We start from the raw sequence: 18,149 nt of genomic DNA on the forward strand, positions 1-18,149 counted from the left end.
TCATGTCCATGTGTCACAAGTTCTTTAGATTCTGTATTTCCCATGGTATTCCTGCTCTGCCCCCTGTCTATTTTCTACCTACTGTCTATGCTACTTATTCTCTGTACCTTCTCCCTGCTTCTCCTCCTCCCACTCCCCTGTTGCTAACCCTCCACGTGATCTCCATTTCTGTGGTTCCGCTCCCAATCTAGCTGTCCTCTTAGTTTGCTTTTGTTTTAGGTGTGGTTGTTAATAACTGTGTGTTTGCTGTCCTTTCACTGTTCATATTTTTTATCTTCTTCTTCTTAGATAAGTCCCTTTAACATTTCCTATAATAAGGGCTTGGTGATGATGAACTCCTTGCATTTGACCTTATCTGAGAAGCACTTTATCAGAATCGTTCAGGCTGGTAGATTGAGAATAGGTTCTAGGGGACAAATATGAAAGCAGGGAGACGTATGAAGAGGTGACCAAAGTTATTTAGGCAAAAGATGATGATAGCTCAAACCAGGTGTTAATGCTGGAGGTGGTAAAAAGTTCTCAGCACACACTCGGAATTAGAGCTACAAGCACACACTGCAAGATGAGGAATCAATGATGACTTCAAGAGTTTAAATCCAGAAGAACAGAATTAACATCAAGATTAAAACCAAAAAAGAAAAAAGTCCTAATTATTCTTGTCCTGATGGGGTCATATCTATAAGTGCTTCACTACCTGGCATAAGGCATATATCTGGTAGGAAAGGAGCCATTTACAGCCACATCTGATCCCGGCCAAAAGTAGGTGCCAGCTTTTAAGCCTTGATACATTGCAGTCAGCCAGATCTACAAGGAGAAAAAATTTAAGTAGAAGCCAAGGGAATAATCAGTTTGGGTAGAAATGGTGCCACTTATGAGAAAGTAAATTACATTAACAGTTTCAGAATTTATTTAAGTATTAAAATGTATTTAAATTTTTTTAAATGTATCTTTATAGTAGTTAAAAATAATTATCCAGGGATCCACCTGAAAAATAAAAATTGTAGTAAGGTGATAAGAAAGAAGATCATTTTTTTTTATCTTGGTAAACAATACCTTCTCTTTCCCTTTTAAAAAATTATGAAACAGAATAAGGGAAAAAAATACCAGATAATCTTCCCAAGTAACTTTCAGATTGCTATGTTTATAATATAACATCCAACATTCAATAGGTCATTTAGTTGAACAATCATAAACATTTAAAAGATTATGAATAGTGGTTAAATACTTTCCTACCCCTGGTGCTTAAATTTAGAAAGATAATGAAAAACTCAGGGCAGAGAGAAAAGAGTGACCCACGACCACACTGGGAATAGCCCCTTACTGAGGTGCCGCAGCAGAATGCTACATACCGGCTGCCCTTGCCACCATGCTGGGTTGTTTTTCTCAGCCGAAGAAAGTGAAAAATTCTTGTTGAGGTTTATATCATACATATTATTGTCAATGATGCCATGTGATTCTGGATATAAGCCCTAAAATAGTGATTTCAAAAAAATAGGATTTAAGGTAAAAAATATATTACTAAAACATTAAATTGAAATAGCATAGATCTATAATATATTTTGGAAGAATGTCATACACATGTCAATATAAAAACCCTGAATCTGAACCCAAATATGCACGTGTGTGTGTATGGAGTTCCACCACGGCCCACAGCAGCTGATGAATGTTACATAGATGGCTTGTGCTGATGGTGTTAAAATAACCCTTGTGTGATTAATGACTATTTGTTAACTAAGGTTTCCTATATTATAATAAGAACTAGGCACTGGTTATGTTACCAATAATATCAAGAAATTTACTACATAGAAACACTTAAGTATCAAATTTCCTGGCTAAATGGGTTCAAAGTGTGTTACCAGCACAGCAAAAGAGAGCCTACCCGGTCTCTACTCATCTTCCCTTCTATACACACATGTGCATGTACTACTTCTTACATGTGCGTATATTTATTTTTATGTACACACACAGTCAGTTCTTGTTATCATGGTAGTTGTGTTCTATAGAGTTGTTGCCACAAGCTCTGCCATTGCTCTTAGGGAGACACAGGGTTCGGTGCCTGTGAGACTCTGGTCTACGCATCGATTCACAATCTTAGTTTATGTGTGTTTCCATTTAAAGACACATTATTTAATATATATTGTTGGTTCATGATAACTCACACCTGAAAGGAGCTCAGGTAACACATATGTTTTCCCCGTAAGATGAATCACAGCCTTCTTATTCTTATGAACCCTAGACAGCACTTCAACAGTACGCTTGAAGGACATCTTGAACAGCAAAATCACCAACGAACAGCACCAACATGCAGAAAACACAGCATTTAATAAACAGCAGACTACGAAAACCTCACTTACAGTACGAGAGCTCAAATAAGAAGGCAGAGTGTCCCCTTGTTAGACCTCAGCCCGGAACATGTGAGCTGGGCAACTCTGATGTTTTCTGTTCTGCGAATGTTCTCAAGTGACTGTGCCTGTATCACAAGTATTGGCTCTGGGGTTGCAAACAAATTTTAGCAAGTAGGAGAATCTAGAAATATAGAATCTGCAAATACATATATGTGTAAATGTGTATATATATGGATATGTACACATACATATACACATATATAATTATTTAAGGGTTAAAATTTAAATGAGTTATAGTTACTGTTCTACAGCGATAGAAGACTAAATGCAAAGGAGTAAAGGCACAGTTAGGGCTTTGGCGATAAAGGCTGAGGTAGAGGCCTCCCTAAGAAGTGTTCCAAACCCACAAAGGTTGCATAACTTAATTTTCCTTTGAGTTTATTTCGATCATTACACTTATGTCTTTTCATACATTCAGGAGAATTTATTTGCTTGACTTGCTTAATCTAAAGAGAAACAGCCAGCATCAGTTCATTTACGGAACAAAGACTCCATAATGGCCTTTGACAAAGGTGAATTAACCTAATAATGCCTGAACATCCATTGCTGTCACCTCCCCGCACTGGATGGGCCTCACACTGACACCTCCTAACCTGAATTAAGCCGTGAACTACCACCCCATGTGCGGGTAAAGCGTGTGCCACGGGGGATTCCTGCCTGAGCATGTCTGGTGGCGTGGTCAGTTGCCTGTCTGTGGCCTGTCACTCTTTCACTAAGCCAAGTACTTACCGTGACAATGGTGTAATGATTTGGAAAGGTCTTGGTTGGATAGATAGGTCTCAGGTATTTTGAATGAATTCCACATGTTTCTGCAACAAAATATAGTGAGAAATTAAAGTTTTTACTGCCTCCAAAGTTTTTTTGGATAACTTAAAATCTGAACGTAAAACTTTCCCAGAGAAACAGAAAACTAACTGAAGAGTGGATTGAAGATGAAAAGAGGTTAAAATTCCGGTACCTAGAATTCCTCAATTCAAAGGAATGTCAGTTTATAGGAGAAGAATGAGCTAAGACGAGGGTCCACAGAGTAATTTTTGCAGAGAGAGACAGCTAATCAATGTGTTAGGCTCTGCGACTCCCCGTGATCTCTGCCACAGCAGCTCACAGTCTGCTCCAGAAACCCAGAGCAGCCCTGGACACCGCATAAACAGACAAGCATGGCTGTGTTCCCACAAAACTTCACTTATGGTCTTTCAAATTTAAACCTCACACAATTTTTGTGTGTCAAAAAGTATTCTCTCTCCTTTCCCTATTAAGGTGTGTAAAACAATTCTTTGCATTTAGCAAGTCATATGAAAACGAGCAGGGAAGGCTGGATTTGGCCCATGGGCCATGGCTTGCCAACCCCTGAGCTAAGATACCCTAAAGTAGCCACAGTCAGCATTGTTTGCTTTTGTTGCTCCCCTCTTTCTGACCCAGGTCATTACATTAGAATTTTCATATAACATTTGCATCACAGCTAATAGTTCTTATACGTAGAGTATCCAATATAACAGAAGTCATCACAACTATGAGGTAACTAAAAAGGAACGGGACTGGTACAAACGCACAAGCCCATGTCATGTAGTAACGTTCGCAAAATGAGCTAACTTTGCTGTTTGCTTGTTATTTTCGGCAGAGTTTCCATCTGATGAGTGAAGTTTCCCGTAATCCGTTTTCCACAAAGCATGGCGTTAATTTGGTTTTCAGTTGTTGTGTTGTTTTCTGCCTGTGCAATAACCTTGTTTCAGGAAGTCAGAGCATTGCTATTTCCTCTGCAGCAGTGAAGTTCAAGGAGCTTTTCATACTATTCCTGTCGACACGAACACTAAACAAAAGCTTCACCATTACACATTCTATTTAGGTTAAAATGAAGAGTGAAAATGATTGTTGTCCAAGAAGTAACAAACTTTAAGTTTGAAATAATGAATGTTTTCCCAAATATGTTTGGAGTTATTCTCCCTCCCATCCTCAAGTTCGGTGTTTTCATTATGATTCAGGAGTCTCTTCCTTCAGAACCCTTTCAGGATCTCTCTCAAGTCCGTTATATGGGACTGGTGGGGATGAGGGGCTGGGCGGAAATCGAGGAAGAGGGAGCTCAAAAAAATCTACGTGTTTAACAAGCACCCTGAGTGGTTCTGAGGTGTGTAAGTCCGAGGCCTGCTTCAGGGACTGACCCATAAAGTCTAACTAAAGATAAAATACCTTTTGGTTCTTTTTTTTTTCAGTTAACACTGCCAATAAATAAATCTTGCCCCCAATCAAGACGCATTTAATATTGTTAATAAATCACATGATAAGGAAATGAAATAAAAAATTCACTTATATAAGTAGAAGGAGGGAATCAAACAATAAACAGAGAGATGAAGTCGGTTTCTGTTTTTTATTTCCTTGAGACATGAGTGACACAGTCAAATTCTTAAATGCCTAAAGGCACAGAGTATTAAACAAAATACAAACCAAGCTACTGGTCATGTGAAAACATGACACCTCTGTAACCCCATGGCTCACACAAGGCAGCCCTGCTGACTATCTACAGACTCAGACTACCATTCTGGATCCCCTGCCCTTGAACTAGAGCTGTTAGAGCACAATTCACACAAAACAAGATCTACCATTGTTTCTTCCAGGTGTCAGGGATCTAAATCACGACTGAATAGAATAATTCTAGAAGGACACAATACATGAATAAGAGTAGTTGCTTCTCTAGAGAAAATCTAGGACGATCAAGAAAAAGACTATTTTGGGGGGGGTTGGTTGGTTGTTTTTTACTATATACCTTTTAAAGCATTTTTAAAAGTTTATCAGCCCTGACTGGTGTAGCTCAGTGGAGAGAGCATGGGCCTGGGAACCAAAGGGTCACCAGTTCTATTCCCAGTCAGGGAACATGCCCGGGTTGTAGGCCAGGTCCCCAGTAGGGGGCATGCAAGAGGCGACCACACATTGATGTTTCTCTCCCTCTCTTTCTCCTTCCCTTCTCCTCTCTCTCAAAATAAATAAGTAAAATATTTTTTAAAAAATGGGCTAAGACTTGAATAGATATTCTTGCAAAGGCATCCAAATGGCCTACAGGTAAAAGAAAAAATGACCGATGATCAATGTCACTAAACATCAGGGAAACACGAATCAGTACCACAGTGAGGTATTACCTCATGCCTGTTAAGATGGCTATTACTTTTTTGAAAGAGTGTTTTTGGATAAATGTAGAGAATTTTGATGAGGATGTGGAGAAATTGCAAACTTTGTGTACTGTTGATAAGAATGAAAACTAGTGCCGTCACTGTGGGAAAAAATATGAAGAGATTCTAAATAGATAGATTACATCAACTGATATGAAATGGTTATAAAAACTCCCCCAAAATAAAAGCCCTGGACTGTATAGATGGCTTCACAGGTGAATTTTACCAAACATTCCAGAAAGAACTAATGCCTCTTCTTCTCAAACTAGTTCCAAAAATTCAAGAGGAGGGAAAGCTGACAAGCATATTTTACGAGGCCAGCATTGTTCTAATTCCAAAACCAGATAAAGACACTACAAAAAAGAAAATTAGAAACCAATATGGCAGATGACCATAAATGCTAAAATCCTCAACAAAATACTAGCAAGCCAAATACAGAAATGCATGAAAAAGATCATACACCATGATCAAGTGGGATTTATTCCAGGAATGCAATATCGGTACGACATTCACAAATCTGTAAATGTGATTCACCACATAAACAAAATGAAGGATAAAAACCACATGATCATATCAATAGATGCTAAAAATCATTTAATAAAATTCAGCATTCATTTGTAAAAACTCCCAGCAAAGTGGGAATAGAAAGAACATAACTCAACGTAATAAAGGCCATACATGACAAACTCACTGCCAGCATCACACTCGATAGGCAAAAACTACAAGTGTTCCCCTTAAGATCAGGAACAAGACAGAGATGTCTGCTTTCACTTCTCTTATTCAACAGGGTACTGGAAGCTGTAGCCATAGCAATCAAATACGAACAATAAAAGGCATCCAAATTGGAAAGGAAGAAGTATAACTGTCTTTATTTGCAGATGAGATGATACTGCACATAGAGAACACCAAAAATTCCACCAAGAAACTACTAGAACTGATAAATGAATTCAGTGAAATAGCAGGATACAAAATTAATATTCAAAAAGTTGCATTTTTATATGTCAATAATGAACTAACAGGAAGGGAAAATAAGAAAACAATCCCATTCACAATTTCTCAAAAAGAATACAATACCTGAAACACCTGAAAATACATCTAACCAAGGATGTAAAAGACCTGTGCTTGGATGATTATAAGACACTGGAGAAAGAAATTGAAGAAGATACAAATAAGTGGAAGCATGTACCTTATTCATGGATAGTAAGAATTAACATCATTAAAACATCCATTCTACCCAAAGCGTTCTATAGATTTAGTGCAACTCCTGTCAAGATTCCAATGTCATATCTCACAAAACTAGAACAAATATTTCAAAAATTTATATGGAACCACAAAAGGCCCTGCATAGCAACAGAGAAAGAACAAAGTCGGGGAATCACGCTACCTGATATTAAACTATACTACAAATGTTCTTACCACAATAAAAATTTTAAAGTAAGAATAAGAGGAAGGCAGAAGGCAGAGAGAAAAGGGTATCTGTTATGGAGAATTTGTATTCTACTGCTTATGAATGTCAACAGTGCTAATGCTAATCTTCAAAACCCATGTTACCTGCCAGATCTACTTGTTACTAGTCTTCTTCTATCTCTGGTTCCCTACCTACCTTTCCAGGAAGTCCGACTCGCAGTTCAAGCCAAATCAGTCTTCTCTCACCTGACATTTTCTGATTTTGGGTCTGACCCTTTGTTTCCACTCACAGTGAGAAAGACAATGGCCTCACCTCACTAGAGTTGCGTACTGAGTGTCCCCTTTGTAATCTCATTCCACAGCTCAGTGATCTGACTCACCCACTATGCTATTACTTCATGCTCAGTTTCCACAACCACTGTGGCCCAGCCTGATTCAGGCAGCTTAATGGGACACTAGAGACGAGACTCTAGACTTCCTTAGAGTGATGCCTGCTATCACATACCTCACCTCAAGCCTGCCATTCTGAGGAGGTCTTAATCTTTCTCTTAACTGGGCCTCCAAGAAACTAACAGTACATTTTGCCTTGGTATACCTAGTGAGTGATGTATTCACACATGATGTTCTCTGGATGACTTAAAAAATATTTTAGACCTTAGGGCAAAGCTCTCAATGGCCCAGCATTTCATGGGCCTTATTCCTAATTGTCAGTGGCATGAGAAAATAAAATAATTCCACTGCAAAGGGGCTCAGTTCAGCCTGGCTAGTTAAACCCCCTTTTGGACACAGAATTTAATATCTAGATCATTAAGGGAAATTCAGATAAGAAAACAGAAACTGAGAAGTATTAGTTAACTATCCAGGCCAAAGTAACTCAGTAATATGTGACCAGTCCTGAATTTTGAACCAGTTCTATCAGAGCCCCAAACTCTTAATCTTTTTGCTAAAGATCTGCCTCAGAGAGTGAGAAGCTGAAGAGACAAAATACCTTGTGTTGTAGGGTTAGAAGTTTATGTGTCTACAATTATGAAATTTTGGAGCTAGAATTAGCAACAGAAATCATTAGATCTAATTCCTCATTTTACAAATGAGGAAACTAAGGCCTAGAAAGAGTAACTGATTTACTCAGGATCAGAGCTTCCTTACATCCATTTTTTTTAATTTGGAGAAAAATAAAAACAGGAAACCAGTAAAACTGCCATAAAACTCAAGGACTTTAAAAGTGGGGGGAAAAGTTGGGGAGGGGAGGCTTATAGAAGGGAAAAGAAAGGCAGAAATTGGAAAGCACTGCAAAGTATGGCCTCTGGAGCCAACACTCTAAAACTTTTTGGTTCTGTGTCCTTCCTACTCAATTTCTTTTTATTATTAACTTTATAAAATTGTATGAAGGCCAAGTGCCCTAACAAAGAAGTCACTATCATAATAAAGGTGATAATAAAAATAATTATAATGTTAACTTACAATCATCCAGTGAACACTATATATATATTCTCAGTCTATCAGGTAGGAAGTGACTGTTTTACAGATGAAGAGACTAGGGCACCAATAGGTGCAATGAACTTGCTCATGGTCTCACAACTCGTAAATAGTAGAGCCAGGTTCCAGGTACTTTGATTCCAGAACTGGATATAGGTACTGGACTGGTCACCTACTGGAGTACCGGTATGTGCAGGCTCTGTCCAGTCTACTCAGGCCTCTTCAGGAGCCTGTCTTTCCTGGTCATGTCCACCTTGCCAAGACCCAGAACCCAGGTCTGACAAATGCCACTGTTGAGACAATATAGGTAAACAAGTTTCCTTAGAGTAGAGGATATATTAAAATACAAAACAAGTCAAAAAAAGAAGAAAAAAAGAGAGATGAACATGCTATAGATAAGGGAGGAGACAACAAGTATGAAGATAGATATCATCCAGTAAAGTCATCAGGATCTTGGAAGAACCTAGGCTAAGATGATACACCAACACTAAAGGTCAGAAAAGAGAGATGCACCATCTAGAGATTGACTAACTAGGTGTTATCATCAGTTGCATGCATCCAATTGTAGAAGACTTACTCATCTTATCAATGTTAGGCATCAAAGTACTCCATGTCTGTAAATATTCAGCTCTAAATCCATCCATGGAAAACAAAATAAGTGGTGGCAGGTCAAATCTATAAATGAAAACCAAAAGTTAGTTCATTACTTTGATTCTAAAAAATTATACATGGTGTATGTGTATACATTTGTCTATACTACTTAACAATTCTTCAAATTAAAAAAATTCTAAGAAAAATTAGTTTTAGGTCAAGTTTTCCTTTCTATTTTTTAAAATAGTTATTTCCCATAACAATCAGTGCTTCCAGGATTTTAGTAATCTAATAAAATGACAATTAAAAAAAACACAAGTATTATGTAATTATCTGGGCCTTTCAACTTTGACATCTACTACCCTTTGAGTTCTTCAGTTTAAATAAGTTTGGCTAACTTTATTTCTACTTAGTCCTTGGCATTGTCTGTCTATGACACCCAGGTATATCATGTATGAAATTTCTCTAGCCTGGAAAGGTTATGACAAGGAAGTGTGCTATGAAGAAAAGGGAAGGGTGTTGGCCTCAGAAAAAACTAAATTCAATTCTCAGCTTCATTCCGTACTATTTATTTAACTTTAAGTGGTTAATCTCTCAAAACTTGATCCCACCCATTCATTCAACACTTCAAAATCATTACAACACAGCTGGTTGGTGTTGGTGCACTGGATTACCTCAAATATATTTAGTATTTTACAATGGTAGATACACGTGGAGCTAACTAAATGTAGTTTTATGATAAGTTGCCAACACGCCAGCAAAGCATTAACAAACCCTGACCAGAAATGGGGTCTACATTGCAGACCTTTCGTGGTCCTGGCTTTGGCTAAGGAGACAAAAGCAATATTACTGAATGCAATGCTCAAACTCAAAAATTATAAAAAATATAAAAGTTGCAAGTAGTCTACTGTCTTTTGTATAAAATTATGATATGAAATTTAAAACTGGTAGTTTATGAAGTGTTTTATTTTATTCTAAAGTTCTACATTTTGACTATTCTAATATCTCAAGACATTAATATTAACCTCAAAAGCATTGCAATCTCTTCTTAGGCCAGTATTTACGTTAGAATGATAGAAGATAATTTCTGCCTTAGATCCAGACACATTCTTAGGCCAGTATTTACGTTAGAATGATAGAAGATAATTTCTGCCTTAGATCCAGACACAGACTTTTCTTTAATTCAATATGTTTTACTTTTAAAATTTTCTTGTACTTCATACACAAATACATTTTTTAAATTATGTTGTATTGATTATGCTATTATAGTTGTCCTGATTTTTCTCCCTTTGCTCCCCTCCACTCAGCAGCCTCCATGGCTTTCTATAACTACTTATTTGTACTTCTTAATCCCCTCACCTAACCCCTTCTCCCACATCCTCCTCCCCTATCTTTAGCCTTTGGCACTTTAATTATGATGCATCTTGGGGTGGGCCTCTTTGCATCCATCCTCAAGACATTAATATTAACCTCAAAAGCATTGCAATCTCTTCTTAGGCCAGTATTTACGTTAGAATGATAGAAGATAATTTCTGCCTTAGATCCAGACACAGTCTTTTCTTTAATTCAATATGTTTTACTTTTAAAATTTTCTTGTACTTCATACACAAATACATTTTTTAAATTATGTTGTATTGATTATGCTATTATAGTTGTCCTGATTTTTCTCCCTTTGCTCCCCTCCACTCAGCAGCCTCCATGGCTTTCTATAACTACTTATTTGTACTTCTTAATCCCCTCACCTAACCCCTTCTCCCACATCCTCCTCCCCTATCTTTAGCCTTTGGCACTTTAATTATGATGCATCTTGGGGTGGGCCTCTTTGCATCCATCTAGTTTGGGACTCTCTGTGCTTCCTGGACTTGAATGTCTATTTCCTTCACCAAATTAGGAAATAATGAAAGGCATTTCTTTCATTATTTCTTCTCTCTTCTCCTTCTGGCACCTCTTTGAAGCAAATATTAGAGTGCTTAAAGTTGTCCCACAGGCTGCTTATACTATCCTAGTTTTTCTTGGATCCTCTTTTCTTCTTGCTCTGATTGGCTGTATTTTGTTTCCTTATGTTCCATATCATTGACTTGAATCTCAGCTTCATCCACTAGTGTTGTTTCCCTCTAAATTGTTCTTGATTTCTGATCAACACGGGAGTTTTGACCTGCTCCGTTTCCAACCTGGGCCAGTTCATTCCTCTTTAGGCAACCTGGTGGCGCCCCCGCTCACCATATTGATGCTGAACTTAGTGTGGACACCCGATCGGCATAGTGCACTACAGCCCAGAACTCCTGGATGGAAGTGATCCTCCAGCCTCAGCCTCCCAAATAGCTGGGACTACAGGCGCGTGCCACCACGCCGGCATAGAAATGGAGATCACATGGAGGGTTAGGAACAGGGGAGTAGTAGGAGAAGGGGGGAGCAGGTGCAGAGAATAAGTAGCATAGATGGTAGGTAGAAAATAGACAGGGGGTAGGGCAGGAATACTACGGGAAATACAGAATCTAAAGAACTTGTGACACATGGACATGAACGAAAGGGGGGGGAATGTTGGGGGAGGGGTGTGCAGGGTGGAGGGGAGTGAGGAGGAGAATGGGACAACTGTAATGGCATAATCAATAAAATATATAAAAAATAAATTGCTCTTGATTTCAATTAGTGTATCCTTCACTTCTGACTGGATCTTTTTTATGCTGTTAATACCCTACTAAGTTCCTTGAGCTTTCTTACACCCAGCGTTTTGAACCCTGTATCTGATAGATTGCTTATCTCCATTTCATTTAGTTCTTTCTAGAGTTTTGATCTGTGTTTTCATCTGGGCCATGTTTCTTTGTCTCCTCATTTTGGCAGCCTTCCTGTGTTTGTTTCTATGTAGTAGGCAGAGCTGCTTTGACTCTGTGCCTTGGTAGTGTGGCCTAATGTTGTAGGTGTCCTGTCGGGTCCAGTGGCACAGCCTCCCCTATCACCCAAGCTGGGTACTCAAGGTGTGCCCTTCATGTGGGCTGAGTACACCTTCCTCTTGTAGTGGAGGCTTGATTGTTGTTGGCAGATCAATGGGAGGGGTTTACCCAGGCCAGTCAGCTACAAGGATTGGCTGTGAGCATTGACCACCAACTTCCACCCTCTGTGGAGGATCAGTAGTGCAAGGGCAGGGTGTTGGTGCTCCAACATGGTCTGTAGCTGTCCACTGGGTGCGTTGTCACTGGAGTTTCCTGGGTGGTGCAGTTCAAAGTCAGCCTCCACCTGTGTTTTGCTTGGGGCCACCCTGCCTGAGTTATGGGGCCACCCTGCCTGTGTTATAGCCATCTGAGATAGCTGCTACTTGTGCTAGGCTTGGAGACATCCAGATGAAGTCAAGCTGTGAGACTAGGCTACTAGTTCTGGACCTGGGGCTCATTGAGGCCAGCTGCTGCTTGTTTGTATATATGGAAAAGCAGCTTGAGTGGGCCGGTAATATGGGTGGGACAGAGTCTCTGGGCATCTCCAAGGCAGGTCAAAGAGTGTTAGCCAGGTTGATGGAATCCTAGACATGGCATCAGTCTGCCAGCTCTGGGAGGGGAGGGCCCAGAAAAGGAACAATGGCCTCTCTTTGCCTTGATGCCAGACACCCCAGCCTCCTCCTACACACCACTGGTGCCACTCAAGCTGCTTCCCCTGAGCCACAGCCCAGAGGGAGCGAGTCTGAGTAGGTGAATCCATATGTGGGTTCTTTACAAGGAACTGTTTGGGGTTCCAGAAGTTTCTCCTACCAACTCATTCCTTACTGGTTTTTGCAGGCCTAATTTGTGGGGACTAATCTTCCTAGCACTAGAACCCTGGGCTGGAGGTCCTGGTGTGAGTCTGGGACTCCTCGCTCCTGAGATATCCCTCCTGCATCTTTATCAACCACACGTGGGTGTGGGACTGGCCTGTTCCACATCTGTGCCCCTCCTGCCAGTCTGGGTGGATGTGGTTTCTAATTCTGTAGTTATCAAACTTCCATTCAACTCCATTTCTGTCAGGTCTGAGCAATGGTTTTCTATATTTAGTTGTAATTCTGCTGTGGTTGTGTGAAGAGGCAAGCTGTCTCTGCCTATGCCTCCATCTTGGCCATAAGTCACAGATGTATAGTTTCATGAATTACAAACTGAACTCCACTGTGCAGCCATCACTTAGAAGAAGAAACTGAATATTACCAGCCCCTAGAATCTTCTCTTTCTATTCTCTTCTAGTCGCAGACCACCCCTCCTCCAAGGGTGAGTGGTCAGTATCTTGAATTCCAACAGCATATATTAGTTGTACCTGGTTATATACAATACTGACATATAAACAAAATCATTTAGTATGTATTTTGTTGAGTCTGGCTTCTTTTTACTTAACATTATGTTTGAGATTTACCCATCTTGTTGCATGTAGTTTTTCTCATGGGTGTCTAATATCTCAATGAATACATAAACAACTTATTCATTCTACTATTAATGGGAATTCAGGTACTTTCCAAGTTAGGGCTCTTATGAATAGCAATTATGAACACAGTAAACTTTTTCAACATTGCAAATAAAGCACATACAAGTGAGTATGTGGAAGTAATTTTCAACTCTGAATTCTGAGTTTAAAATTTTGAAAAAACATATTTTTTCAAGAAATTTTGTTGGAATAAGTCTTTAAATATTCTGACAAACACCCAATACTATTATAAGGAAAATTCTGAATGCTGATACCAGCTAAAAATAAAGAAAAATAATCTCAACAACAATGCAAAACTGTGTGTCTTAATAAGGTAGTTGACGGTCCAGAGAGAAATATAGCCTTTTCCACTCAATTTGGGTTGAAACTTAACAGTCTGTGAAGGCCAAGACAAGAACCCAGAAATGCGCCAAGTCTTGCTCATACATGAAACCATGTGCATCTGCTGTTGTGGCAACCAGATGAGACTCCCTGAAACCCAGTGATAGTTGACAAGAAAGGAACGAGAGGCAAATCCCAGAAGTCAATGAAAAAGTAAGATCCAACCTAATGGGGACCAAAGGCAAAAATCTACAAGGTTTTCAAAGGAGCAAGAGCAGTGGACCTGCCTCTTGAGAAATAAATTGCAGTGCTCCCACTGTTCCACAGAGGGGTGCTCCACGCTCATCACTGAAATGTCCACTTTTTTTCAGTGAGAGTTTGGAGAACAGTGTTGCCAATCTTTGTTCCATCCCTAGGGATAGTTAAGTGGGTACAATTAAAAGCACATTGGAAAAAAACAAAAGAAAGCAAAAGAATTTCAATTTCTTTTAATGTGCTTGAGTAAAGCTAGGGAAAAAATATCAGCATAGCCATCTAATTTCACATTGGAAGAGAAACTGTAGGGAAGAGTCTGGAGGACAAGGCTGTCAATTTCCCTTCGCAGAATATGATTTATTGTAGAATAATTCATTTAGACTAAGAATAAAGATACAAAGGAACTACAGCTCTCATCTAGGGAATGAAACTGGTAAGTAAACAGGAGTGGCTAAGGGCTGGGTTTGAGTACAGGGTGCTGTTCTAGTACAGAAAAGGTGGCAAGTTTAGTCTTTGTAAAATGAGAATAGGCCATCCAGGCATATGACATGTGAACCAAGCCCTAAAGAACAAGCAGAAATAATACGAAAAGAACATGGGAGCACCCTGACTGGTGTGGCTCAGTGGGTTGGGCCTCAGCCCACAAACCGAAAGGTCACCAGTTGCCTAAGCGGTTGGGGGACATGCCTGAGTAGTGGGCCAGGCCCTGGCGGGGGCCTGTGAGAGGCAACCAATCTTTCTCCCTCTGTTCCCCTCTCTCTAAAAATAAAAAAAAATAAAATCTTTGGGGGAAAAAGTGCATGAGAGAAATGTGTGAATCAAGGAAAAGATGCTGTGCAGGGGCTCATGTAAAAGACACGAAATGTGCAATAATGTGCAGGAATCTCAACAGTACTGGGTTAAGAAAAAACACACACAAAAAACCACAGGAGAATATATATCTCCATTGATATGACGTTTAAGAATAAGAATCTATGATGATAGAAATTAAAACATAAAACATCTGTCTGGGTAAGGAAATTATTCTACATCTTGGAAATATTACATATTTGTGGGTTATACAAGTTTCTAAATTTCTAGATCTCATTATACTGTACACATAAATCTGTGCATTTCAAGAACTATGAATTATACCTCAAAAGTAAAGATGGAAAATTGGGACTGTTTCAACCATAATGTGTAGAAAATTCATCAAGAGATTACAGTGGTGTACTGCATTTACATTGGTGTAATGCTAATTAAAAACTTTTATTTAGAAAGATGCCATCAAAATGACCTTGCGGCTTAAAAACAGGATCAAACACCCATGAGATCAAGATGTTGACCCATTCTGTGAAAAGAAAAGGAGCTATGCAATAAACCTGACAAGCTATGGGGGTTGGGGCAGGGCAGATGGCAGATGGACAAACTCAGTGACCAAAGTAACCACACAGCATAGGCTGATCACTAATTCCTAGCTGGGTAGGTCTAACCAGGTAGTCACATTCCAGGCCTATCGCTAGCTCCCTTAGCAAGGGTCAGTCTTTACCATAAGTGAACCCTGTCAGAGTAATTTTCTTCTCTAGACTCTTTGAAGACACAACCGCAGGCCCCAGAGCACAAGGTGACCAAATCATGGCTTGTTCCATGGCTTATTTGTTCCACTAAACCACGGTTCTATGCTGTAAATGCTAATTATTAACTACTCTGTACCCACCAATGTAAAAGAGGTATGTGTTTGCATTACATTTTGCTTTTTATCTAAACCTCTTGCCTTATTAATCTGTCACCAATGAATTTTATATAACTCTCCTTATAGCTTCACTTTCAATTCTAATGTGTAAAATAAGCTGCAAAACTGCCCTTTTCCAGAGCATTTTCTCAATCCATTGAGATTTTGCTTCCTGACATACTCTCAAACTTTTGGCTCAAAAAAACTTATAAAACTTTTCTATAGGCTGGACATTATTTTGTTGACAATTCTCCCGTGAAATCACCTGAACTTTATTATGTTATTATTCCAATTTTATAGATGAAAATCAGAAAAATGACTAGCGCAAAGTCCCACAGACAAAACCAGGACTCAAACTCAAGTCTTTTTTTATTCTAAATGTGTTGCTCTTCCACCCAGAAGCTGCTGAAGAGGTTGGCTGAATCTGTGGGGTGGGTCAGACGGAAGTAGCATGGTACAAAAATGCAGTATCCACACCCATTTTTAAAAAATGAAACAAAGCTATCTAAAATGCCTCCACCAAGTCTTCCTATTACCAAATTTCTTTCTCCCTCTTCTACCCCACTGACATCCTTCCACTGCTTGGGCCACAAGACTGAAGTAGGTCAAAGGCAGAAGGGGCAACTGGAGGACAGGGGAAATCCATCCTGCCTGGGAGATGGTGGGGTGGGGGCGGGGGCACAATGCCAGGCCTGGGCAGTTGGAGAAGCGGCCATCAAAACCCTGTGGAGGAGATGCGTGGGAGGAGTGAGAGTGAGGGGTGTCACCTCACAGGCTCATCGCCCACCTGACAAAGTCCTCCCCAGCTGTTCTTCACGGTCCACCTTTCACTGTGAGGCCTCCCATGGACAATCTCTTCCCCTTCCCTTGGTAAGAATAAGTCTCTCATGTCAGGATGTTAATAGAAAAGAGTTCTGGCTAGGGTAATCTAGATCTGAACTCCAGTGCTGACCGTCGGACCTTGGAAATGTCAGTATAAATACTTTTAAGGCAGGACCTTGGGAATGTTAATATAAATACTTCAACCAATTTTGAAGGCATTTTTTAAGACACAAATACAATAAATTAATATAAAAGTGCTTTGTAAACAGTAAAGCAAATAGAAATCACTTAATAGTTTGAGTCACAAGGAATCTAGTCTTTTGTTAACCTTTTTGTTTTGGAATATAAACAGTGAAGGAAATTCCATCCTGCCTCTCAGCTACTTCCCATGTTCCCATGTGCCATCTGTTCAAGAGGAACAAAATTTCCCATGTTGTCCTCACCCTTCCGGACACTGAGGCGGCTTGTGCGTGCTGCAGTTTTCTCTGACCCAGGGGGTTTCTCCTGGAAAGCATAAGATCAGACTCTTTAGACTGTGTGTGCCACAGACAAGAAAGAGAAACACAGATTCAATGGGCAAGATCTTCCCCAACTACAATTCGTGTTACTGCAATGAGAAAATTCTTCCAGAAAATGGTACGTGCTATTTTACAGATTGGCAAGCTCAGTGCCTCTAGTGGTTTGCACAGATCAGTAATCTGCACTAACCTAATGCTAGGAAACTCATCTATACCATGAAAAACAAATGGAATTCCTTTGGCTTGAGGAAAGGGACAATTTCTTTGTTTTTTATTAACAATTTTTTTTACCCTTCTGTTAGAAGAAAAGGAGTTTAACAAGCACAGCTATACAATCTAAAAAAGAGAGATGGTATTAAAAAAACAGCTAATGATAATAATTGATATAAATTGGGGAAAATTGAACATATTTTTTAAGATCTTAAATAAAAAAAATTTTATCCATAACTGTTTGTTTATAGAACATTCTAGTTAATTAATAAAGTATAAATGATAGAATATGAACGTCATCATTTGCAAACCCTAATGGATCTGGGCATGAACATCAATAGCTAACATCTCCCCCAAAAGAGACAAGTAGACAAGATGTGACTCTTGGTGGAAGTAACATCCCTATGAACCTGCAAAATAAACAAATGGTACCTGAATCTGAACAGTCCTCAGGTTCTAACTGCCAATTTGCAGGGAATGTAGGTGATGACAAACTACCTATTAGAGAGGATGTAATCTGCACACCCAGACTGGAAACCTCTACAAGATAAGTGACCCCATTTCTCTAAAATGTACATTGCTAGGGGAAAAAAGAAGAAGAACAAACCTACATTTAAAGGACTTGAACTATATCAGCCATTTGCTATGTGTAGCAATAGTATGATCTATTTGGATCATACTTCAAAAAATCTTTTAAATAAATATTATGAAAGTGACAATCTTGAACACAATGAATATTTGATGACAAATGACTTTCACCTACATTTTAAATATGTTGATGGTATTGTAATTTTGTTCATTAATCCTCATGTTTTTAGATGCATACTGAAAATATTTA

The 18,149-nt window shown here is 39.2% G+C and overlaps 1 protein-coding gene across 1 annotated transcript in view; it reads right to left on the reverse strand.

Annotated features, from left to right (window-relative positions):
* The window catches only part of ENPP3 (ectonucleotide pyrophosphatase/phosphodiesterase 3), a 77,375-nt gene that overhangs the window by 47,147 nt on the left and 12,079 nt on the right, over positions 1-18,149 (reverse strand). The window contains exons 5-9 of the mRNA XM_037045728.1: positions 17,027-17,087; positions 9,024-9,121; positions 3,135-3,214; positions 1,350-1,469; positions 695-804 (exon numbers count right to left, since the gene is read on the reverse strand). Coding sequence (XP_036901623.1) covers positions 695-804; positions 1,350-1,469; positions 3,135-3,214; positions 9,024-9,121; positions 17,027-17,087 — 469 coding nt within the window. The remainder of the gene's footprint in view (positions 1-694; positions 805-1,349; positions 1,470-3,134; positions 3,215-9,023; positions 9,122-17,026; positions 17,088-18,149) is intronic.

This window comes from Sturnira hondurensis, unplaced genomic scaffold (assembly GCF_014824575.4).
Source record: "Sturnira hondurensis isolate 20B ecotype Veracruz unplaced genomic scaffold, ASM1482457v3 Scaffold0004474, whole genome shotgun sequence".
Classification (NCBI taxonomy): domain Eukaryota; kingdom Metazoa; phylum Chordata; class Mammalia; order Chiroptera; family Phyllostomidae; genus Sturnira; species Sturnira hondurensis.